Source organism: Syngnathus typhle, linkage group LG1 (genome assembly GCF_033458585.1).
Source record: "Syngnathus typhle isolate RoL2023-S1 ecotype Sweden linkage group LG1, RoL_Styp_1.0, whole genome shotgun sequence".
NCBI lineage: Eukaryota > Metazoa > Chordata > Actinopteri > Syngnathiformes > Syngnathidae > Syngnathus > Syngnathus typhle.
The window spans coordinates 6,435,530-6,462,657 of record NC_083738.1 but is presented as its reverse complement, the minus strand read 5'-3'; the positions used below and the strand labels follow the sequence as shown (position 1 = coordinate 6,462,657).

The 27,128-nt window shown below is 41.2% G+C and overlaps 1 protein-coding gene across 2 annotated transcripts in view; it reads right to left on the bottom strand.

The window, feature by feature from the left end:
* The window catches only part of gria1a (glutamate receptor, ionotropic, AMPA 1a), a 75,142-nt gene extending 48,499 nt beyond the window's left edge, over positions 1-26,643 (bottom strand). For both annotated transcript variants that reach the window (XM_061285179.1, XM_061285189.1), the window contains exons 1-4: positions 26,305-26,643; positions 26,032-26,166; positions 9,937-10,176; positions 869-1,053 (exon numbers count right to left, since the gene is read on the bottom strand). In XM_061285179.1, coding sequence (XP_061141163.1) covers positions 869-1,053; positions 9,937-10,176; positions 26,032-26,166; positions 26,305-26,392 — 648 coding nt within the window. In that variant the 5' untranslated portion in view covers positions 26,393-26,643. The remainder of the gene's footprint in view (positions 1-868; positions 1,054-9,936; positions 10,177-26,031; positions 26,167-26,304) is intronic.
* Between the last annotated feature and the right edge of the window lie 485 nt (positions 26,644-27,128).

The window sequence follows — 27,128 nt, the reverse complement described above, 5'->3', positions numbered from 1 at the left end:
ATTTGGCTGACGGGCCAAGCTGGACTGGCCAGTGCAACAGAAGGAATGTCTTAGAGAATTGCCTGGAAGATTGTATTCTATATTTCGGTCTGCACAACAAAAAATGGGAGCATTGCGGGAGGCCACAAAAAATGAGCAGGAAGCACATGATACTTGAGTATACGACTGGCGTGCCACATTTAAAGAGGACACTTTGACTGGCCAGGTTTGAAGTCTGGTAAGACCACTCTCACAACGGCACGGTCCTCCCTCTCGTAAATCCGCCGGACAGTGCTTATCGGTTGCCAAGATCAGGTTGAACCTGCCTCCGCGTAGTTAGACGATGCGCCACGCTTAAGCATATTATAAAAATAGAGACCCTTGTCCTGACAAATTGGCTAATTTATTTCAAGATATGAGGATATTTTAAACAAATCAGTTCATTTATTTTGATGACAAGCCATTTTTATTCTGAAGGTAGTGAGTGTGAAAGTCTTTCTATTGAACTGTCAATTAAGACTCCTGGATGATTTTTGTTTGAGCAACTTTGAAGGATGCTGGCTCTAAATGCGTAACCTGTGTTGTGTATCATTTTTGTCATTGATGCTTGGAGACTGCACATAACAAGAGCCAAACAAATTCTGTCATTTCCTGCTCATCATTTTCTGTTGAGCATCACTGCTTCCCTTGATCTTGTTAAATCATGCAAAGCCAGGTAAACAAAAACCACTTTTCCTGTGACTCCTTTGAGGAAGCTAATTGCGCTAAATGAATCGCACGTGTCCAAAAGTAGAAAACAACTAAACAGATGGACTTTATTTATCTGAGGTTTTAAGATCATTAAAGCACAATGGATTGTAATTGTATTGGAAAGAGAAAAGCGCTTTACCTTTTTAAGGATGCCAGTGAGCCTCTCTGTCTCACAGTCGATGATAATCTGCCCCTCCTTTCTCTTGTCCAAATCTTGGAACACTTTCAAGAATGATGCCTCTGTCATGGTCTCCACATTGACTGAGGTCACCAGCCAGTTCCTCTCTGCAGCTGTGTCCAAAACCTTCTGGAGCACAGAGAGCCCTGGACAGACGTAGGGAGACCAAACAAAAAATGAGTGATTTGGAAGAAGAGTCATGTAAAGACACAGCTGTTATCAGAATGGCCTTGGGGGATGATCCATTTAATGTCTAGAAACGAGCCGTGGGACATTACACAGGTTTTGAGCTGTCATTATCAACATTTGTCACTTATCATTTGTCAGATATATCCTTAATGCCAATCCTTGATGCATGTGGTCTATTCAGCACTCAAGCATTAAATCATTCAACGTATATACGTATGTACAACACACAGTGATGGCAGAAGTAGTGTTTGTGATTTTATTTTTCCATACGAAATGCTTGGCTGTAAATACTTTCATACTGTTACTGTGGATACATAATGAGTTTGTTATTTGTCGGTTGCTAAAACACGTTTTTCAAAACTGCACACACCAAACTCATTAACACCACACACAAATGGCTAAACCCTGGCATCCCTTTGCAAAACAAAGCTTTGCCAACAAATCTCTTTACGGGTTCACAAAATAAAACTTGTATTTTCATTTGGTAAACAGGGCCATTGTTTCACATAACACGCACATAGCGTTCATTGAGTAAACACAACCAAGCTTTTGGCTGAACACTACCAAGCATGTACAGAGCACTGAAAACAAAACTGAAAAACACTGAATCTATGACAATGCCCACTTGTCTCCCAGACAAACAGAAAACATCACACACATTTTCAGACAAAACATTTCATTTTTGAGTGCCCCCCCCTGCCCCCATAAGTCATAGGACATCATGCTTTTGGTTTCTGTCTGCCCAGAGGGTCACATCAAACATTCAGGGGATGTCCTCCTAGTCCAAACAGCAGTGGAAGAACCACCTAGAGTGGCCCTGACAGGCTTTAAAACCGACATCTCCACAAGCCTCCTCTATGGCTTGAAGCAGTGGGACCTGGCTCTGTACATCTTCCACCTCCAATCTGACAAGAACTCCTCAATGGGATTGAGGAAGGGACAATAAGGTGGAAGGGAAAGAACAGAAAACCGTGGGTGGTCCTAAAACTACTCATGCATCTGGGCACCCTTGTGTAAGATAACTATAGTATTGTCCCAAATTATCACATAGTTGACCCGCTGTGGGTTATCTATGCCATGATCAGGTCGGACAAGCATATCATACAGGCCGTTTAGAAATTCAAGTAGAAGGGCTGGGACCTCAGTTACATTTCTTCCCCGGCACCTTTTCTTCATCACCAGATTAAAGACAGCCTCGTCTATGAATATACAGTATATTATTTATAGATTATGTTGGCTGTGTCATTGTCCTGGATGTGCAAATTGCTTGCCAGACCCGAAAGTCTTGAGATTTGAATATTTGTGTATTGTGTCTAATTTTTGCTTTTTGTGTTTCTGTCAAATGGATTCTTATCGTCGCTTACTGTGATAAATTATGTATTCTCAGATTGTGCTACAAAAATATTGTGGTTAATTGCAGATTTTTTGCTCCACTATATTGAATGTTGCATAATTATTGTGAAGTCATATCATTGCCAGAACACTGAATAGTACTATATTTTCCGCACTATTAGGCGCACCTAAAAACTTACATTTTACTAAAAAAAACACAGTGCGCCTTATAATGCAGAGCGCCTTATATATGGATCAATTGATGAATTTGTTGATCCATACTGGTTGTACACCAGTGCTTCTCAAATAGTGGGGCGCGCCCCCCTTGGGGGGCGCGGTGCTATTCCTGGGGGGGCGCGTGTGACCCAGGGGAACAGGCTTTTTTTTTGGCACTACTAGAATAAAGTGTAATTGCGCGTTTACTACAGCAGGGGGCAGTGGCGCTCTCATTGTTACTTCTCTCAGGTTTGCGACAGTGCAACATTTTACGACTTACAAGACAAGTTAGGATAGTCACGGTGGGGAGGGGGGGCGCGAATAGTTTTCTTCTTGCTAGGGGGGGGGCGTAACAGAAAATAATTGAGAAGCACTGTTGTACACAGTGCTCTGCCAAAATGTTTCAGTACGTTTTAGTACGACTAGTAAATTACAAGGTCGCATCGCTCCCCAACATTACGGCAACTGTAGTCAGGGGGCGTCACCGAATAGCTGCATTTCAAAATAGGCTGCTCCGTTAATGTTTCGAGTAAATCTACGGATCGATATGGAAGGGAAACATAGGTAAGCAGTACCTCAAACAGACTCTCAAACAGCTTCATACTCCAGGCTGTTAGGATCCTGAACTCGCTTCCCCGTTCTGCGTAGCGTCCTGTACTTTTACTGTCTGTATGCACACTGGCTCTTATTTGTTGTGTTATCTGTTTATTTATTATTTATTATTACTCTTATTATTTATTGTTTGTGCCTTCTTGTTTTTTATATTGCGTCGTTTACTTGTATGTCTATTGTGTAATATGTCTTGTCACCGTGGGATAGAGAAAACGTAATTTCGATCTCTTTGTGTGTCTCGGCATGTGAAGACGTTGACAATAAAGCAGACTTTGACTTTTGACTTTGACCAATGTGTTAGATCGAACTTTAGTCAGTTCCGATCATTTTATCGGAGATCGTTTGAGAAACCCGATTGTTTACAGAGGGCTCGCTGGTTATTGGCTAGTGGATGCATACCGCAACCCTAGTCAACTTCAGTTTGTTGCAGTATAGCTTCTATTTTATGCGCCTTATAATCCGATGCGCCTTATATATGGACAAAGTTTTAAAATGGGCCGTTCATTGAAGGTGCGCCTTATAATCCGGTGGGCCTAATAGTGCGGAAAATACGGTAAATTCCTATGCCTTAACCCACCCGTAGTACCGTTATAGGACAGAAACAAAGGCAAGGAAGCGATCCCATTTATCAGAACCTCCCCTGAAGGTCCAGTGATAAAGTGTAATGAGTGGTTGAGTCCATTCAGCACACTGGCACTTCCAAGTGTGCTGGCCTAAATAATGACCACTTCTACACCAACACTCAGCCCATGCATCACGGGCAAAGACACCGTCACAACCCAGTTTACATCCTCCAAGTAACAATTACAAGTGACGCTGCCACAATCCACTGTTGCCTGGACAATGGAACTAGATGGAGCGAGTGCGAGTGGAGCCAGTGAGAGAAGGACTCTTTTTAAAAGAGGAATAAAACGAGGATTAGAAAACACACTACGCTCGGACTCACAGCTTTTTGCTCCTTTTCTCTGGGAAGTCAGCCACTCAAACTGGAAGCCACAAAAATTCCAGGGGACAAATGTAATTATTTTACTGTAGCAAGAGACTGGAAGCTGTTACCAAAAGTAAAAAAGACATATTTTGAAATATAGAAATGGTTTTGGGGGGTGCTATAGACAAGGTTTTTGCATACCCCTACGCATATTTGTCTTTTTAGAAATTCAATACAGTTTTAGCAAACGTAAAAATGGCAACGACAACAACGTTCTTTGTCAAAGAAAAAATGAAAAATGCAGTCACCACCTCTGGAAAATGATGCCTTGGCTATTTTTGAATGCACACCAACTGCTCTGCAGGCAATCTATGCTGCTTATTTGACGCCAAGTCTTTAAGAAACAAAAGGCTGGATGACGTTTAACCTCCATAAATAACCACTATATGAGTGAATAAATAGAACAGCCAGAGGTGAAATCCACAGACGAGAAGGGATGCGTTTCAGTGGGGCGATTTTGCACACCAAAAGAGTGAGAACCCTAACGGGGCTTTTTCCTAAATGATCATATTCAGCACTGAAACTGATGTGTCCAAAAATCATGTAGGAGGTTGTAAATCAAGGCTTGAAGGAAAAATCAAGAGCGTCTAGCCAGAGAAATACCGTTTTTTTCCGTGTATAATGCACGAAATTTAACTCATTTATTGTGCTAAAATCTGGGGTGCGCATTATACATGGGTACAATTTTTATTTATTTTTTATTTTTTAAGAAAATCATGGTACAACAAAACCCACAACAGGACTGACCGACAAAGACGTGGAACAAAAAGACTGGGTGACATTACCAAAGACAGGAACAGAAACCAAACAGACATTATGACAGTAACACATGTAATGATCCGACAGTGAGCGAGGGGCAGACAGGACTTAAATACAAAACACGTTACATTGATTGAGGTGACACAGGAAGGGAGGGGCGACGCGAACAGAAACTATGGCAACGTAGACACATAGCAAAACTGGGGACGAGACATGACAAATCTCCCTCGAAATAAAACTTGAAATCACCTTTCTTCTTGTTTGTTGTCAATCGCGCATCGCATTCAGCCATCCTGCCCAACACACTTAGTCAGTAAAATTTATAATTGACGACACATCGTTTGATGCGGTGGTGCAATCCTTGATGGTGTGTTATTGTCAAATATTGTTTGGTTTTTAATGTCCATCGCGGACCGGACGTCATACCGAGGCGGTGTCACTGCGCATGCGCACTATGGATCCGATGCGCAGAACGGATGCGCAAGACACGTCAGCTATATAAAGAGCGAGAGTTCAGTTTTCTTCCTATTAGTTTCAATTCCCAGTTTAATTAGCAGTTTCAATCAGCAAATAACAAAATGCGTATTACAGGTAATATTTTATTTCACAACACTTTGCCTTCTTCCTTTCGTCTCTGCTGTTCACTTCAAACACGCTCCATACGAACGCAATGCTCTCGTATCAGACGCTTCCTCAATCACCTGCTCGTTTGCTGTCACAATGTACCCTACACAAATCCGAAACATTTGTTGCGGCTCCGAGTCACGACGAGGGGCAAGTTTTGGTTTCCAAGGGTGTTTTTATTCCTCTTCAATGTTTCTCCCATACAGAGCCGCCTTTTTCACATGTCCGCACGCCTTTTTCACATTTCCGCACTGATCATGGTGGTGCCTTTACGGGCAGTCGGAGAAATCAACGCCAAAAAAAAAATATACATCCAGCCTAGTTAAGACCATACCAAAGACTATAAAAATGGGACCCATTGCCTCCCTGCGTGTGTGACGATCATTGGGACTTAAAAAAAAAATATATAAATAAATAAAAGAAAATTGGGTGCGTATTATACATGGGTACAGGCTTTTTTACAGCATCAACATGCCATTTTTAGCGTGCGTATTATACATGGGGGCGCATTATACACGGAAAAAAACGGTATTGTGCCCCCCATAGTCGCAGTGAAGTTTCAGCACCAAGGACAGCTGCCATGTGATTTAGATTTGAATCAATTGTTTACTGTCATACAAATGTTAAAACTAGGTCTCGAAACAAGTGGTTTCACATCACAGTTTGTGAGTCAAAGTTTTGTGCCTACTGAAAAACCTTTGAAATGCAAAACCAAGAAGGGGATAACATTTATGTGGCAAAACAAAGAGCAGCCAAATGGGACAGAAATCATTGAACACTAACATGTTAACTCGGCGCAACTGAGGGCTTTAGTTTTCCCTTCCGCACCCTCCGGCAGGACTCGGGAAGCAGGGAGCGTAGCAGTGCCAGTAGGTCCCCACAAACCCATTTGGAAGAAAGCCCCGCTCGTGTGAGAACCTGTCTGTGGCTCAGCGAAGGATCGTAACTCGTCACTTGGGACCCAAGGAAAACACAACTAATGTGCCCCCACTCCCTTTCTTCGTTTATTTTCTTTAGTTTACGTTTATGTAATTTAGGCTACTTTCTCCTGCTTTTGAAATCAGCTTAATATATACGTATGTATATATATATATATATATATATATATATATATATATATATATATATATATATATATATATATATATATATATATATATGATAGTGTAATTATAAGAATATATCATATAGCTCCTATTATATATGAAATATATTGTAAAATATATTTGCTACATAAGTTTTTTTTAATTTGTTCTTCAATTAAGTCTTTGAGTCATCATAAATCGCACATTTTACAACAAACTCATTCCGAAATAATTAGAATATACACTAAAATGTTTCTAGAAAAAAGCAGTGGTTACTTTTTTCTCTTGCAACAGTACAAGTTAATTTTCATAACTGCTTTTTATGTTTTATTAATACAGCTTGTCATTCATTATATCTGCATCATCACTGACATTTATCAGGTCAGATCATGCAAACGGAAAATACATAAATCAAATAAATAAAATAAATAAATAAATAAAATATTTTAAAAGACATTAATGTGAATAAAACCCTATTCACATTAATGTCTTTTAAAATATTTGGTCTATTGCAGAGTCCAAGAGTTTTTTCCCTTTTTGGTTGTAATTGTATTTTCCCCTTCATACATTTTGGGTCACATTTCTTTCAGTGAACATCTTATTTTCGATGATGACAAGTAGCTGATGCACCCCAATGAATTAGAAAGAGGCTGACAGGGGGCCTCGTAGAACACGCCCAAGTAAAATGGTCCTTTTAAGGTCTCCTAAATGAGAATAATATCTTAATGGAATCTAGGCCCCGCTAGCAGCCTTGGGCGCCAGACAATTGAGAATAGAGGACATAAACCTTCAAGAAACCATTTCATTGATAGAAATTTATATTTTTATGATGGTTTAATAGCCTGTCCAATGTGTTTTCCTAAATCTTAACTTTTGTCAAAGAAAATAAGGTATAGTTTTTGGCAGTATTTCAAAACCGGTGCCTTTTAATGCCACTTGGATTTTCTGTCCTGAGGACAACACAAACAAACAAAAATTAACAACAGTGACAAAGCTGGCGGCTCGGTGGTGTACTGGTTAGCACGTCCGCCTCACAGTCAGAAGGGTGCGGGTTCGATTCCACCTCTGGCCCTCCCTGTGTGGAGTTTGCATGTTCTCCACCGAGCCTGCGTGGGTTTTCTCCGGGCACTCCGGTTTCCCCTCACATCCCAAAAACATGCTTGGTAGGCCAATTGAGCACTCCAAATTGCCCCTAGGTGTGAGTGCGAGTGCGGATGGTTGTTCGTCTCTGTGTGCCCTGCGATTGGCTGGCAACCGGTTCAGGGTGTCCCCCCGTGGGGACAAAGTGGTACAGAAAATGAATGGATGGACATAAAAAAGCAAATTAAAGGTCACAAAATACAAACACAAACCAGTTTCACAAAGCTATCATCTTAAAGTCTTAAAATAACCTTGCAGGTTAAGATGACTGCAATGCTGTTTCCAAGCAACAGACAACGTGTGGTAAGGTTTTCACCTACTGAGTTCTAGCACTCAATCACACGGGGGTGGCCCAGTAGTCATACAGAGCACAAACATGAACACATAGTGAGTGGAGGATGAAGGAATTATAGGGCATCTACAACAATCTTCCCAACTTGTGTCTGCAGTATTGCTAAAGTGAGCCTTTTTGTTGTATTTAATGACTGTTACGACCCTTCTTTCAACTATCGTTATAAAGAGGGTACCAAACATCACAACAGTGGTCCAAAAGTTAGAGACATTCTTTTTTACTTCACGGTGGAGGGAAGAGGGTCAAGAGGATTTGACCTGATAATATTGTAAACAAATCTACAGTTTCATAAACTTTATGGATTGGGTGGGAAAAGTAATCCTTGAATCATTAGACATCACTGGCAATAATATTATGCTTCCCTCTTATCTTAAATTTGGACTCCAAACAAGGACCTGCCTTATGATATTGATGCACAAAATAAATGATAGGATTTTTTAATGTGTAAAGGTGCAATTTTCATAAGCAGTTATAATTTTGTTAAAGGCAGAGGACAAATTTCACCACACCCAGATGTGTGTGTGATGATCGTTGGGACTTTAACTTTTAACATTGGCCAAGCAGGATGTGGTGTGCGGTGCCCAGTTGCTCACTTGCATTAAACAGAGCATAAAATAGAATGATGTTATGTGTAATATAATTAATGAACATAGGAGACACCTGAGATATGAAAAAAATTAAAAAGGGGAAATAGCCTCATATGTAGAAAATAGTGCATTAACACACTGTGGGCTGCGTCTTCAACCACCAAAGCTTCCTGGCTAACTGTCAACCCTCTGATGCCGTGGACCTGTGTCTTTGACCTGTGTTTTGGTCACACAGAACCCCCACATTGCACCAAAAGATGTGGGAGAAGGCCTGAAAACATGGGAAGGATAGAGATGGTTGTATTGTAGGACAGAAGATAAGCAAACATGAAGATGGATTTTCTAGTACTGTCTGTGTATTTTCAAGCACCAGAAATTCTCGCTGAGGTGAACACAATGAAAAGCCGAATCTTTGCTTGTATTGTGTGATTTATCTGCCAGTCAGTGCCTGTGCAGTTTTCTTTTCAGTGTTGTAGGCCAGTACTGTACAAAGACAATTACACAGAAGTGAATGGCCTGGCATTTACTCATTCACCCACCACATACATAGCTGTCTCCATGACGATGGAGGCTAAGTTGACGAATGTGGCCTCAGTCTATAAGGGTGCTTTAAAAAAAAACGCGACACACCACAATTAAAGTTGTAGATGCCTACAAAATTCAAAATCTCTGATTGTCTACCGCATTTGGGCAATGAATTTATGTTAGTCTTCACAATTATTACCAAAACACTGACACATATTTACCATATTTACCCTTCCTCTTTCAACACCACTGGTGTTATTTGTGTTGTGGGTAAGCTGGAACCATTCCCAGTGCATTTTGGGCCACAGGTGGTGTTGGGGGCAGGGGTGGTGGCGTTTTGCTCAGTGGCTTATTCGCCAGCCACTCACAAACATACACAGCCTCTCGTAATCATTAAATGGGTCCAGTGCAACCCACTTCCAACAGGAAAAAGCACTTGAGACTGGGACAATGCACCTGTAGAAATACTAAACGTCTTTCATTTTACACAGGATGTCTTTGAGAACTACCAAAGATACTCATATTTGATCTATAGACAGACAGACAGACACGCTGACAGACGGACACGCTGACAGGCTGACAGACAGACAGACAGACTGACAGACACAGTCAGTACCTACCGGAGTCTGAACTGTACATGTAGACAAACTTGTTCCATCCATAGTATTCGATCACACCTACAAGAGCGTCCTGCACCTCAGGCCTCAGCTGAATGACAAATTGGTTGGCCGTCTCAATCGGGAATGACGGAGTAACAAAGCAGACATGGAGGGCTCCGCAGAAGGACATGAGCATGTTGACTGTCTTCCTGTCATACAAGCCGATGATGGCGTACACACCTTTGGAGAACTGCGAGCAGACTGCAAGAGGAGAAAAGAAAACATGCATGAATAAACCTTTGAAGAGAAAAAAATATATTTCAAAACAATTAAAATGTATACAATATACTAAATAATGTAAGGTATAATACAGTTGGCAAATGTGTATGTCATATAGACACACCATTACTGAGTCTTGGAAAGTGCATGTGGTTGCCGATACAGTTAGATAATCTGTAAACAACAACACAAAAAAGAAAACACAAACAGGAGGATGAAACGGAGGACCTGTGTGATACAGTCTGTTAAATCCAATGACAAATGCAAGAAAATAGGTAGACCATGTTCACCGCGCGCAACTGAACTTTTTGCCACAACCAAAAGCTATTTTGAGTAAAACTAAAAATATTTGGATTCATCCAAAGCAGTTGCTCCAGTTGGGGAAGCGGAACCCTAACCATTTGTTTTCGAACAGCCTGTCTGTTTACCGTCAGTGAAAGCTGCAGGAGCTGAAGGCAGATTAGGTGTAGAGAGGTTAATCAATGTATCCCCAGGGTTCCACTGACATTTCACTGGCAGCAGTAGGCGGCTTCCATCTATCATTTGCTTTCATCCCTCACTTTCTCTACCTCTCTTTCACTCACTTTCTGTCCGTCAAGCTAACTTCATTCCCACCTTAATATCTAGTAGCGCATATATATTTGCAGTCTCGTCATTAGTAGCGCGCTAGATTCACATGTGCGGTTTTTGGTCTGGGCCAGTTCTGCTGTGAAAATAGGTGGCCCTTATCTCAGTATTTACCGGAACAGATTGATATTGCTGCCTGTCCCCTGCACCAGGGCCAGCTCACCACCAGAAGCCGGAGAAAAGGCAGCGAGGATGGCCTGTATCCAAAATGCCTAACCTGTCACAGACCTGCACCCACCAGGCAGGCAAATGCGTGTTCTTGCCTATGACGAAGACAGAGGGCGAAGGCATGGGTGAGGGGATCTACATGTGAGAATACATGTATACACACACGCGCGCGCGCGCACACACACACACACACACACACACACACACACACACACGCAGCCTCGAGTATCGCAAAAGCCTGGTGACTCACCCTACTTAAAGCAAGCCCTGAAATAGACATTTTGCACCTCGCCACACTGATTCCTTTCTTCATGGCTTGCACATGTTCTGGCTTTTAAATGCACATCCTGATGTATTTTACTTCTATACATTTGCACTTATAACATTCCAGATCCAATTTTTGCGGTAGCCTTAATGTTCTGCCTGTTTGCCGCCGTTACTTTGCAATACAGCCTATTAGCATAATACCTGAAACATGATTCATTTTTCCTCACTACAGCGTGTGTTTTAACTATTTTCCACCTATAAATAGACAGCGAGAGAAAGCTGGAGCCGTTTGCTACGGACCACCCACTCCTGGATGGTAAGAAGCATGAAGTTGTCTAATCTGATGTGAGTATTCCACAAAACATATTGTAGCAACTCCAATTTTAAACACCCTGAAGCTCGAATCATTCCGAAAAATAACTGGGGAGTATATGCAACGAAAGTGGCATTAAATGGGAAGGCAAAACTTCAAATTGTGAGTGATAAGAGATTTGTGCCTTGGAAATCATAGGAGTGAAGTGGCCTCAAACTCAAGGCCGTAAGAGTCAAATTGGGATTTTTTTGAAGAGGAAAACTGAATGCAATGTAACACATAACCCGAATGTAGTTACTGATGGCAGCATTAATCGTAACTTGAGTTTCAAGATCTTGCTCAGGGACAGTTCGACACGGTGACGGGAGAGAGACAACCAAACCTGGATTATTCAGGTTGAGGAAACCGCTACCTAAACATCGCTACGTTGCTACATCTTTGTATGACTTGCTCAGGAGAAGCACAGTCATGTTCTTCAAATGTAAAAACAAAAGAGGTCTGGAAATCCAAAAAGTGCCCCAGCAACATGTTTTCTAATCGGTTAGCTGTCATGGCAGCACTGAGGTTCTCTGGCAGCAATTAAACCTGAAAAATAACTTTAAAAGCTGGAGTGGAAATTGAGTGTTTTGTCATAATTAGGATTCCTCTGCTAGAATTAGTGAAATTGCCAAAGTGACTTGGCTTCACAAAATCCAGAGAGAATATCCAAAATAATGCAGGATTTGACTCGAAATTCCGCTGCATCACATTTTCATTGACATTTCAAAGAAACATCCCCCAGAAACATCAGCCTTCTGCATATAGATGCAGTGAAGCTTTATGAAGACTTTACACTTCTAGCACCTTCCGGCATGTCCAACGGGGGTAGAGCACATGGATTTGCAACAGCTGAGGCCAGAGAGTTCCAAAGCCACATGAAAGAAAATGTTAAATCCTAGAGGGACACAACGGGAGGGTGTGTCAAAAACAACTCGCACATTTACGTTCTTGCCTATTCAGTCTTGCCTGTGGCATGCAGCTGTCCCTCTCCTTAGCATGAGCCAAATATCAAATGACAGAAGTGTCTGTGTCGGCTGCACAAGGAGGGCATGTTACTGACAGCCCAAGTGCATCTGATTTAAAACATGATGGACGATAGTTGCTAGGAGCTATTGATTTTATTAATAAAAATGTGAATATTGAGTAGTTAAATGAAATGATCTTCATTAAAAGTAGCCTAAAAATAAGCTATTCATTTCCAGTCTAACATGAAATTAAAACAAAACCTTGTAATGACACCTCCCAAAAAAGTGTGCGTCAACATAATCCACAAATATGGCAGCCGTGCTGTTGACGTGCTGTCCCGAAAGCCACCCTGTTCCAAATTGACCTCTGATTAAGAAATAAGTAAGAATTTTGAGGTAACCATGTAAATCACTTGCAAACATGCCTCTCATGTGTGAAGTAATGTGTTTAATATTCTTAATTTAAAATTCTTAATAGCCATTCGTGTCATATCACACAGTTGGAAAAAGAGGTCAAACACTGTAAAATGTTGTGGTACCTCAGGTTACTTCATTCGTTCCGTGTCCCTATTTGTAACTCGAAACATGGATTTTCCCAATGAAATGAATAGGAATGCAACTGTTCTGTTTCAGCCATTGTGTCACTTTTTATGATATATCCATCCAACCATTTTCAACACAGCTTATCCTGCTCAGGGTCACGAAGGGTGCTGCACACTGGGCTAAGGGCAGAAAACACCCTGAGTTTTTGACCAGTTTTTACTCGTCTGATTTGAAAATGAGTTATTTGTCTGTTTCTTTTGTAGCTTTTACTTTATATAATATGAGGTGCCCATACATTTATTTGGGTTGCCAGTCATAATGGCCCTCCGAAAGAAGCTATGACTACAATGCGGCCCGCAAAAAAAAAAGAGTTTGACACCCCTGCACTAAACAAACAAGTGCTGATTGCGTTTTAATGTTTAAGTGTGGTGGTGGTTTTTACAACGTAATATTAAACCAATGGCTATAATGCTCCAACAATAACGTTAACTGATGTTGGCTAACTACTACTACTAGCTTGTAGTGATAGTAGCCACTTATTGAACTACAGTTGTAATCGTGTGTGACGTTGAATTAGTGTTAACTGAGATACGTTACATTGGTCAGGCAGCAAGTTTAGTCAGACCGAAGCTAATGTTGGACCTGCAAGTGAACTACAGTTAACATAAATAAGCAACATTATCTGCTGACAACAAAAGTAAAAGGTTAAAATGATTGTCTTAAAATGTTGAAAATTTTGTTTTTTTAACTAACTCTAGCTGAATAAAATTATGTCTTCTTGGATTAGAATAAAAAAATAAAATGCTCAAGTTAAAAGGTAAAAAAGGTAAATATCTTATACCTCTGAAAGGTATTTTCTGTTGAAACCAATACATTTAAATAAAGCTAGACCAAATTAGGTAAAGTTGAGAGGGATCATTTATGTTCAGATACATTCTTAGTGAAAACATGTGCACATGCAATCTATATGTTCATAAAACAGCAAACATGTTTTACAGTGTGCCTTCTCAAACATGTATGCGACCATTTTCTTCCCCTAGGACTTGCCTGCCATTATCATGTGCACCATTAATGTCAGAAGAGCCGAGGGAATTTCAAAGTCAAAGCAAGTCAGGTTCATCCGGAGAAAGGAAATACTGATTGGAAGGTTCCGATCCAGTCATCCAAATTTTTTTTTTTTTAACAGGGCCTTTTGACAGAAGACTGACATGCCAGGTGACTCTACAAAATAGGGCATGTGATGTGAATGCTCAACAGCACTGCTCTCTATGCATTTTGTGTAGTGAAATAAATGAAACAAGACAAAATGGAGAAAGGCCCACAGAAGGATGAGTATATTAAATTCAAGGCAAACCTTCTTACACATTAAATCTACATTACTACAGTCATACTGAACTGTAGAGATTTAGTATTCTTTCAGCCTCAACGCCACAGCCTTCCTTTTCAAGCCTGAAGATGGCCAATCTTATTTTTCCTTTTTAGTCCAGAAAAGTTACAAAATCTAAGTAACCTGAGAAGGAAAACATGTAATGTCACCCTCTCTCACATTACTGCTTACAGCAATCACATTTCCACTGCTGAATTTCATTGTGGAATATGTTATTGCATTAATTATAGATTGTTTTAAAGTGGATTCCTGTAAAAGGCAGAGCTCATGTTCATATGAACTACTTTTGGTAGTGCAAAATCATCAACATATATAAATTTGTGCCCTAACTAAAAAATCTGTCCATTGCTGGAAGAAGCCACATCGATGCTATATTGTTTTCATTTTTTTTTTAGGGTTAAAGGGGAGACAATGACAAGGGAAGGGCATCTCCTGTCACATCAGTGAGTAATACACACTGTCTCCTTCCTCCACAAGGGTGAAGGGTCACTCAATCAACCACATCGCACTTTGAGGGGAGATAAACATATATGACACCAGACACCGGAAGACGTACGCAATGGCGCTCCGCTCAGCCACCCATGGCAGATAACTGTCAAATGATGTGTGTAATCAAAACAGAGCATGTTGTACCGCCTCTGGTCCCATCCATCTTGTGGCGAATAATAAGATACATTAATGAGCGGCCTAACAAAGGAAGTCAATAACTTATTTACAGGGCCTCTCACACACGCAGCTTGTGAAGAAACCCTCAGGTAATGGGTGGCTGAGGGTGGGAGGGAGTGGGAGGGAGCCCTCCAACCCGGCGTGACTCACACGGTGCAATCAATCTCCCTGTGTGCACACAACCGGGACCCAAGAGACAGGGACACGGCACCAGCGTGGTTCTGCATGAATAGGGTTAGGGTTATGTCTTCATCAGTGACTGGGTGCCATAGTGAGGTTGGATGTCCTTTTGAGAAAATGATTCATGGCACCTCTGTGCATAGGCAAAAACTTCACTCCAATCATGATTTTTTTTTGTGCCCCCAAAGAGTTTGATGAGTTGGTCCTTGCCCAACTCTCTTGAGATGCCCCCTGGAGTGTTGTGCTCGAGGGAGGTGTGCTTGCTATTCGCCTGTATAAACTGCTTTGGCTCCTCTGGCTCCAGGGAGATTTGCACCTTATGCAAGAGCAATGAAGCGGTGTTTATGACACTGCTGTTCCTGATCTCTCTGTGTGTGCGTGCACATCACAAAAATGTGGGCAGGAAAAGGGAAAGGAGACCAAAAGATGGAGATACATAAAGTAAGGTGGAACGCATAAAAGAAAATATAAAAATACTGGGAAAGCATCAATTACAACCAAATTTTGCAGCTTGATATGATTGTGTGATTGCATCGTATCAACAGGGCTGATGGGAAGTTAATGCGCAGGAATGTCTCAGTACTTGAGACGTCGATAGTAGAAGTGAGACGCTGGTGGGTAGGAGAGGGACAGAACTGATGTATTATTGCTTGCGAGGGGAGATAATGTGCGAGACTGCAGCCCGCAGAGAAAACAAATGTCGGCCTCGCAGTGGGAAAAGGGGATTGCTGGGTGAAATCTAGACTTCTCCCATTTCCTCTAAGTAATAAAACAACGGCGCCGCATCGCCTCATTAGACAGGTAATCGAGGGTGCAAGAACACTCGCCTCGGCATCGGGTGTTTCTCTCCCTTCTTCTCTAACCCGCCCCTGCTCGGCTATTGTCTCTCCTCCTCACTCTTTTCCCGTGGTGTGCAGCCCAGCCCTGCCACCTGCTGAAGAAATACTTACCCGGCCAGCAGGTTAGAACCCCATGCCGAGACCATCTCCCATCACGCCGTGTGGAAATACCAATTATCTCCTTAACAATCCTCCTTTTGCAATTATCTCCCCATCTGCATCTCTGTCAGTAAGTGCGGGGGCAAAATTTCGCTCACAGTTTCAATTTGCTTGACACCTGAAGTGATGGGGGTGAATGTGGGGCTCAGGAAGAGAGGCAACACAAGCGGCATGCTAATTCATTTGGAAATTGGAATGAGAGAAATCTCGTAGCTACCCCTGGCCTGCTATGTTGAAGAATCTGTATCTGTCAGTTAGTATCACTGTCACATTAACTGACAATGACTCTACACCACTGTGTCCTGGAATGTTCCTTACTGTATTCAATTTATCCGTACATATCATGTGGAATACAGGAACATTGTATCTTAAAAGTGTTAAGTATTTTAACGTGAAATTCCAATCTACAATGTCTGGATTTTCCCGAACGGCCGGTCGAACCATGAGACACCCGCGGCGGCCTTCTGATTTCAATATTAGTTACCCATAAATTAGTTCTGTATGTTAGGGGATCATACATTTACAGTATATATATATGGCTTCACAGTCATCCGAGGGACACCATAGCTATGCGGCCCATGACAAAAAAAAGAGTTTGACGCCCCTGCATTAGAGAAAAATGTGGCATCCACACTTTCTAGAGTAGATGTGCTCAGAAAAGAGCGTGGAGTAGAGTAGACAAAGGTAATTACGGTGACGCTTGGTTTTTCAAATATAGGTATTATATGTATAACAACCTTCTCAAAACTCAAAATACATATTTTTTATCAAACGTTTTCCATCCAACATATTTAACAGATTTCCGGAAGTTGTTCCCATCGGTGTATCCATTTTCTTACATTTGTCCCTATTAGGGTGAGCTACACGCTATTTACAGTACCAGTCAAAGGTTTAGAAACACATTCAAATTCAAATGATCTCAAACACATCACAAGGTCAAGAATTTCAAGCTATAATATTAATATATGGAATCAATATATAACGATGGCGCACTGGTTAGCACGTCCGCCTCACAGTTAGTAGGGTGCGGGTTCGATTCCACCTCCGGCCCGGCCCGCCCCGCGTGGAGTTTGCATGTTCACCCTGTGTCCTCGTGGGTTTTCTTTGCGCATTCCGGTTTCCTCCCACATGCCAAAAACATGCTCAGTAGGCCAATTGAGCACTCCAAATTGCCCCTAGGTGTGAGTCCAAGTGCGGATGGTTGTTGGTCTCTGTGTGCCCTGCGATTGGCTGGCAAACAGTTCAGGGTGTTCCCCGCCTACTGCCCGATGACAGCTGGGGTAGGCGACCCCCGTGGGGACAAAGCGGTACAGAAAATGGATGGATGGATAATAATTAGAGGGTGTTTCCAAAATTTAACTGCTCTCTATATACAGTACAAGAAGCAACAAGCTTTACAAGGTTACAGTTGCAGCGCACCTAGCAAAATAATTTCCTATACTGGGCTGCTGAAACAAGAAAATGTTCCCATTGTTGGATCAATAAAGTTCTATCTTAAAACTGCCGTGCAATAGCACACAGAGGGAGTCTTTCAAACACTGTGTTTGGCATTCAGCATTTGTTTTGTTGCAGTCTCTCAGCATTTACAAACAACAATGTGGTATTGCTTACGGGCTGGCTCACTATTAGTCACCGAAGTTTAATTCACGCCGAGAAATTATATTGCATGTGTGTAACACCTAATTCGTGTGTGGGATGTATATACAATCCTCAACTGGTTCATATCTGGCGACACGGCACGGCTCTGATACGGCGCCACAAGAGAAGGCATTTTGTGGGTTAGAACAGCACTATGCGGCGAAAGCAGCAGCAATGTGTCACACTGTTTAATACATATACTTGTAGAATTTGCTGTGTATTAGAGTATGTGAAGGCTCCCGAGATGTGCAGTCAGTGACAAAGGAACAACTTCACTGCTGTCTTTGCTACCAAAAACATGACAGCTGCCATCATGGCGCGCTCACTCTGCGTCCCCGAACACATTGTTTTCTAATTGCCCGCCCAACACATCACAAGCTCAGACCTCCACATCCCAGCTGCCATTACCTCCGGAGATGACAGATTTCTTTTAAATACTGGGGATTCTGTTTGAATACAAAGAAGCAGCATGAGTACTGAGAATGCGTTGGCGCACAATGGGGGGAAATCACAATGAAGCTGACATCAGCTCCAGTGGAAGGTTGGAACACAAATATCTCAGAATTCAACGGGAATGTTCAAGGAACGTGAAATTGAAAAGAGGAAAGACAATGAGACAAGAGTGTTTCCTAAATTACTAGTTATATTTTGCTCACTTTCAATTCTGTGGCCTTCAACAGGGCTATTAAAGGCTCGTACAAGTTATGGCAAGAACTAAAGAAGAATGCAGTCATTAGATAGTTGTGAAAAGTTTGCTTAATTTTTCTCATTATTTAGCATAACATTTTCTTTTGTTTTGTGTATTTATGTTTTTTAATCAACATCAGTCACTTAACAATTACATCTAAATATCAGTACAGCTGGTAAAAGTCGATTGAACAAATGTTGGCTGAACAGGAATAAATCAAATACATTTTCAAGGGGAAATGATTATTTGACTATTAAGTGATCATCAATTGTAGAACATGCATTGATTAATAATTGTGACCAAACTGCGGAAATAAACGCATCGGAAAAAAAGGAAATTTCCAAATAGAAAAGTACTCTAAAAATATATTTTGATCCAGATAATCTCATTTTGTGCAACCACTTGATGGAATGAAATAAAGTAAATTTAACACGTCATTTTTCTCAGTGTACTATTTTTTTTGGCTTAAGTCCAACCTGCTGGAATTAACTGGAGTTGACTTTAATGGATCAACATAGTATAAATTCATGGAAGCAACACAATTGTCCACTGCAATGTTTTTTGTTCGCACTGTATGATGATGATGTTATCCATAAAGGCAATACAATGACAGGTGGAGTAGTTTCTCCTTTCCTAACCTTTTCTTTCCTCCTGCCGTTGTGCCCCGTGTGCTCATTCCTCTGGCTTTCTTGTGCAAACCAACACAAGTGGACACAGCGCACAGAAAGAATCTGCGTTCGCCGCCTGCTCTGCGCTCCATCACTCTGCTGCTTGGGGAGCTATTTTGGCCGATCTACATTGATTGCTATGGGCCATTTACTATCCCCGATGTTGTCTACTCATTTATCAAAGCAGCACCTGCCAGAATTTCACTCCTGAGAGAATGGTTGTCAGCATCTTATTTTTTCATTTCTCCCTCAATTCTTTGTTTTTCCCTTAACAAATAACCGTCATGTAGGAATACTGACCTGCTAGTCTTTTTCAATATTAAATCCTAGTCATCCCTCTCATAACGAAAGGACTGTGGATGTCAGTCAACTAAGCCGAAGATGCACCTCACTGACAGACAAGCAACAAAATGTACTACATCACCCCAAGGCTTTCCCACGACAGTCACCAGACCGAAAGGAAAAAAAGCAGTTTACCCTTTTCTCAACATATTCAAGTACATATAGTGCTGACACTATACATATGTACCCCTGAAGGTGGGAGGGGGGTGACTGGGGACATAGACAAACACACCCAAATGAAGGTAGAAGTGAGATAATCATTTCTTTTTCCCTTTCCTCTAGAGGAGAATTATGCATAACAGTCGTTAATAGAGCTACTTTTCCAGGGGTTATTATTGAATATTTAAAATTCATAGTTCCATGGAGTGATTGCTTTGAATGTGTTGAACTGAATAATACATTAAAGACATCTGCCCAATCTCTTGTTAGCGATTGTTTTTGTGTGCATGTGTGACTCGTGAATTCTTTACACATACGCTTTCAGATTTTAATTCAGTCGTCGGCATCAATTCAGATAATAAACAAGAAATTAGGTAGTTGCTTGTTGAGCCACACAAAAAAACATCATTAATTTCTGTAAACTGAATTTCCCCCAGGGATCAATAAAGTATCGACCGACCGACCGACCGACCGACCGACCGACCGACCGACCGACCGACCGACCGACCGACCGACCGACCGACCTACCTACCTACCTACCTACCTACCTACCTACCTACCTACCTACCTACCTACCTACCTACCTACCTACCTACCTACCTACCTACCTACCTATCTCTCTATCTCCAACCAGAAGTATTTTGACATCATGTGAATGAATAGCAATTATGAAGAATCCTATGTTTTGTTTTTTATTGTTGTTTTTTGTGTGCCAGGGATGAAATTATTTGGTGGCAGACTAAAAAATGCACTCAACCAGTACTGCAGCTTGAAGCTGTACATTGCGGTTCCAATTGGAAAGCTGTTATGTTGGATAGTTGAAATTAACATAATCATATTGCTGCTTAGCCTTTCAAATTGATATTTTGCTTTTTGATGAGCAACGACTGCAGTGGTTCAGTCATCCATCCATCCATTCATCCATACTGGCAGCGGCATTTACTAAATAGATAACCCTGTACGGTTTGTTGTGGCCTCTAAAATTCCAGCGTTGCAAGAAGCTTTAATCTGCGTGCAGCTATGTTAAACAAGATGTTTGTAACTTTGCATATGCATGCAAGGATGTATTTTAAAAATGTTGGCTTGTGCCGTGGTTGGCGTGAACACAGCCGCTTGATTCGCTGCTGATCATAGCAGCTCCTCTCATTCACTTTAAATAGGGCACAATGGCATCTCTCACAGAGACATCTCTGCGTGGAAAAAAAACCCAGCAATCCATGCATAAGTGGAGCATTTCAACTGCTTTTGTCTGGTGTGGCAGCAACCAAGGGAAGTGAGTACCTGCCTTAAGTTCAGAGTGAGCTCATGACGATACCCGCTAGCAAATTTAATATGTCGGACATCATTTATCTATCCCCACACTGATGGTTCATGTGCCTTCCCATAGGTGGGAACCTGCCAGTGGAATGATTTAAAAAGTATAATAACAATAATAATAATAATGTGTTCAATAAAATTATTTCTATACCGTTTCAGAGGGTTTGATACCAACCGTTGTCATATTTATAAATGAAAATGAAATACAATACTGATAAATAACACATACATGGATGGAGGGCAGAATCTCTCTGCTTGCATCCAAACAAATTCACCAAAATACTCAAAAATCAGGATGTGCTATGAGAATGCAAGAGCATTATGTATTGGTATTTACTTTTATTTTGATTAGTTTTACTCAGTTGTCTGTCGCCTCCTGGCCAGGTCGGCATTTTAAATAAGAATCTGTTCTCAATTGCCTCACGGAAATACATCAAGGTTAAATAAAGCAAAATAAAAACAGCTTTGATAGAATATAATTTGAAGCATTGATTTCCTCAACATTTCCCCACTGCTTACAAGTAGCACAAATAACAATTCATTGATGTTATGTAGCCTTCTCCTTTTTTCTGACAAATCAACCTTGTATTACAGCATTACTCTTTATCAAGAGGCATAGATGCCGACGCTACTGTTCTTGTGCTATTAAAATGTTATGCTGTTAGTGATATTGCATTTTTATGGCTTTTTTATATGACTGTACATTTGATTTATAAAATTTTTGAATGGTGGTGATTTATGTAAGGATGCTTTTCTTCTAACTATCTTGTGTAGAAGTAGCCACTTCTGTGTTTGAAAGACATTAAGTGCCACTAACATGATTTTCATCTGCAGTTGACCACTTTTCGACATGATCTCTAATCTTCTGCCAGCACAGTTTCTCCTTGACAAAGACCAGCATACAGCCAATCTTGCAACAATACCCTATAAGTGTCTTCCCATGTTACCACTACCCCGTATTCTGTATCGATTAGCTGGGCAGGCCTCATTGATGACTCCATCAGAGATTCTTTACCAAATTAGCCTCAGATACCAAATGAAGCAGTGCTACTTGCGTCACAGCAACAACACAAAATGTCTTTTTGCTGAACACTCATTAGTCTTAACAAAAGGTTTATTTCCACAACGACTGAACTGGACATAAAATGAAAGTCACATTACTAACCTTGAAGCGAGATGAATGTTTTAAATAGCGCAGTTATGCAGTGCCTTGTGAAAGTATTCGGCCCCCTTGAACCTTTCAACATTTCGCCACATTTCAGGCTTCAGTTTTTTATTTGTTAAGAAAGTTTAAATTATCCAATCAATTTTGTTCCACTTCACGATTGTGTTCCACTTGTTGTTGATTCTTTATGTTTGAAGCCTGAAATGTGGCGAAATGTTGAAAGGTTCAAGGGGGCCGAATACTTTCGCAAGGCACTGTAGCTTGGCACCTGGTGGTATATTTTGTCATTTAAAAGCAGGGCTTAAAACCTAAAATAGCTGAAGACTGGTGTAAATCCCCCCCTCACACACATGCACACGTGCACATGCACACACCCATCTGCACACACACCCACACGCACGGATATCAAAGAGAAAAGTCGATCATGAAAGGATGAGCCTGCAGAGGATTTGAAGCTTGCAACTCAGTTTGTCCTTATTATAAACCCAGTCAATAGCAGATTATGGTAATGTGATATCTAACTGTGGGGAACAGTGACTAATATTTGTCATGTACACGCAGCAACCCTGGCAGTTATTTTGAACCACTGAAGTGCCATCTTTGCAAGATGCCTTGCCAGTAAGATGAGACTGAGAAACTACAGGTGCTACTTTTTGACTCGGTGAAAGCAGAGTGAAATCCAAATTAGCTCCAATCTGCCTTCTCACATGGCAGCAGTGTTCCCATCGTTAATTTCCAGATAAATACACAGGGCATATAATGAATTACACACTCATCAATTATTGAATTATCTGAATCCACAAATCAACCAACATTTACAGCAAGTGATCTCAAGGTATGGTCTCGAACAGTAAATGTTCATCTAATAGGGGGATGTGTACATCAGTTGCGTAAGATTAATTTAGTATGTTCACATTAGCATTGAATGAATGTAATGTGGTAATTTATTCAACAAAAGACAACAATGACGAACATGTACCAATGTATAATTTTTATTCTTGGCAAGTGGCTTAATGTTCCTCTCACTCCATACAGTTTTGCAGAGAGTCAAATTGTCAAGCTCGACCTTTTTACCATACCAAAGAAGTACCCATGAAAAAGCTGCCAAATAGTGGTATCACTCTCAAGACCTCGTTCTTCAAGGCAGGTGCCAGTGTCTGTGCATGTGTGCGCGTTTATGTGTGTGCGTGCATGCGTGCGTGCGAGCATGCAATGGAAGGGATCGCGTCTCGAGGAAGTGGCGAGTCATAAGAGCCAGCTGATGAGTATCACCCTCATCCGGAGCGCTATTCATGCCCTGTGCACAAGGGCTCATTCACCCAATGCTTTTCACGCTCATGCGCCATGAGAGCTACCGGGCAATTTCCCACAGAGAATTGTCACTCACTCATGACATCCTACACAGATGTCAGAGTGGGCATCCAGTTGCAAACACACACGCTCATCTAATTAGGCATAGTAAATCGAAACTCAGGAATAGGGTGCTTTTCTCTTCTGGCTTATGACACAAACATGTCGTCATGGCTTCACAGAGAAAATCTTCTTAAGGCAGGAAGAGATGGCAATATTGCATTCTGTGACACACTTAGCACGGTCAGGTCTATAGTCACGGACTCCGGCGTGACACCATAAAAAAAAAGTTAAACGTGACTGGCAGAGGACTGAAGCAGGAAGGAGGACTTATTGTTCCGTGCTCACGGATAAAACAATGTGATAAGAAGCCTCCCTAAAATGCTCTGTATTTTGGTCTTTGTGGTTTGGGATTTAAGGACTAAACTGCTCTAGGTCTGTTCTAGACACACATCTGCAACCACCCAGTGGGATAGCAACCGCAGCAATATGGTGCAATGGTAGGGTGGAGCAACAGTGCAGCCACTTTAATCTCACTTCTGTGTGACAAGACAAACAAAATATCCATCTATTTTAGATATCCTTACCATTTACCACTTCTCAGGGTACAACAGGAATCTAGAGTATCGCAAAAAAGACAGACCCCATGGATTGGACATGTGCCACACAAAGCAAACAACCAATCCCATTATACTGAGTGGAACTGAACCAATGTGGTCTGAACAGACGTCAGGCAAATGTACCAGTACACCATCAGTGACCCCAGGAAACACAATACACTAAAAACAAAACCACCACTCTGATGGATTTGGTAAGTACCGTATAATGCTGACATGCAGCAGAGACCCAGACCCTACAGATGAAATACAAGACAGATCAGACTTTAGCATTCCAAAGCACTCACAACTGAATTGAATAATGTGTCCTTGTCAAAAACTTGACTCTAGTCTTCAATACAAACATGACTGAGTTTGATTTGGGAGTAATCCTCTTCCTTTGTGACCTTCATATTCACGTTCATTTCCACTCAGAGAGGAAACAATATCATCAATCAAGGGGTGTTTTGTGTGTTTACTTTTAATTACATACCCATGCACCAGTTCCACAAGCTCCATACTGGCCGTTACATCACGTTGCCCCAGCAAGCATGCATTCAGACCAAAAAGAAAATAAAAAAGATTTTTGCCCAGCTTGAATAAGATTGTTTTCGTTTTGTAAGAACCTTTCAAAATATAGTTTTGCGCATTGTTTCAATTTTTTGTTGTTGTTGCTGAAATCCTCAGTTACAATTTGTTGCAATGTTGTAATGTTACATAGTATACATTGCTGACACAGCTATTCCACATATGCATCAGATTAAATATTTGTATTTCTTTCTATTTAACAAGGTCAGTGTACATCAATGAACATTTCTGTAACTGCACCAGATTTAGCCAAGGGTCCCCGAGGCAAGGTGTGTGAAGTCTCTTGCCCAAGGACACAACATGTGGCTCAGACGGAGCTGGGTTCTAACTGCCGGCCCCCCCGGTTTCTGAACGACCCACTCTATTGCCTGAGCCACGGCCGCCACAATAGAAAACATTGTCAAGATAATATCTTTAAAGTTGGTTGAGAATTGTAAGATCATGGTTTCCAAACAGTAACATTCTGAGCTAAATAAGCCTGCCCAATGCATGAAAAGATGGCTAATATTTATGATACTGCAATTGCAGTGTGGGACAGAATTTGATCTTGTCGTCAGAATACAACGGAGGGGTAAGTTTAGAGTAACAAAGAAGAAACAATTTACTGTGACGTTTCCTTTGTATCTCTGAGGCATGCATTTGTTCTCTGACTGGCATTATGACACATTATCAGCCAAAGGAAAATAGCATAGCCACTGTTAAAAATGACATCGGGAATAATTTGGCATTATTTCAGCTCCCCCAGCATGTTTCTTTTGTCACAAAAAGAAAAGTTGGTATATTTCTTGCATTCATATTAGAATACACGGGTACATTTTAAAACAATCATGCAGCCTACATTGTGATATTGTGTTTCTTTCTCTTAGTCCACTTTAGCTTTGATGCATTATTTTTACTTTAGTTTGAGCCAAATAAAGATCAGAGGGGGCTGATAAAAGGTTTCCAAAGCATTGAGACAGGAAATGTAAATAAAGAATAGATGCCTATTCCTATGCAGAGGTTGGCCTACCCGGAGCGCAAAAAAGCGCACCGCGTTCACGCAGCAAGAGGTTGAGAAAAAGGGTCCCCGCGCAACAGTTATGAGTAACATACAGCCTTAATGCCATTACGGTTTACACATATTGTTTAGAAAACAAACCACAAAACGGAGGACAACAATGAATTAATACTCACAGGCATATGTCATGGAAAAACTATTTCCCATTTTGACCATATCAACCTGCGGCACCAGTTTGGGGATGTCCTGGTGGTGTGAAAGGGCGAAGCGAAACACTTCATATTCATGGGACTCGGTGGGGAACAATCCTCCTGTTGAGCACCGAACACAAATCGTTATGAAATTACACACACACAAAAAAAAGACCGACTCTGGGTGAGAGCGGCAGAGCAATCATTTTACAAGGAGACAAAGGATTTGCAGGATGAGTGCGCGCGCGCCATTCTTACCTATATTGATGTTACTTGGGAAACTTGCGCTTGAAGCCAAGCACATCCCCAGTAAACTGGTGTAGAGGATGCTGAAGCTTCGCTGCATATTTCCTTTTGCATTGGCGAAGGGAAAAGAGCCGAAATCCAAACATACATACGTTTCCTCCGCGTATTCAACTTAAAAACACCTCTCGTGCTTTCAGCACTCCTTCTGCTGCTCGTTAGCGCAACATCATCTTCCCCGACATGTATTCAAAGAGAGAATGATGACGATGAAGGTTGTGGTGATGGAAATGGCGAGAGGAGGTAGCTTCCTCTCTACTGCTCTCCCTCGATCTACTGATGCTCTCTTGTCCTCTGCTGTTGTACTGATGGAGAATGTCTTCAGCGTTTGGCGTGCTGCAAAAAAAAAAAAAAAAAAAAGTGCACGCCCAGGGAAGGTAAAAATGCAAAAACAACTCTTTGGTCTTATTCATTCACATTTATTCACATTCATCCTGCAAACCTTTCCAGCCATTGTTGCACTGTTTTCTTCGGGACTGTTTAATTCAAAATTTGAAATGCTATTGACGAATAGCAATCTTTAAAAGGGAGCTTGTGCTTTTAAAGAGTTGAAGGTATAATAACGTTTTTCCATGCCAAGATCTTAATAGGGCATGGAATTAACTATAAGTTCAAAATATTTCAATTCCAGTTTCAGCTGCTGTTTTCTTCTCCTTCTTGTTAAAAGGGTTTTTTGTTGTTGTTGTTGTCTGGATTTTGGTAAGGGTCAAGCAACTGTTCACACAATTCAGCCAGGTCAATCTGCGTGTCTGTGTGAGTGTGTTGTCACAGACACACTG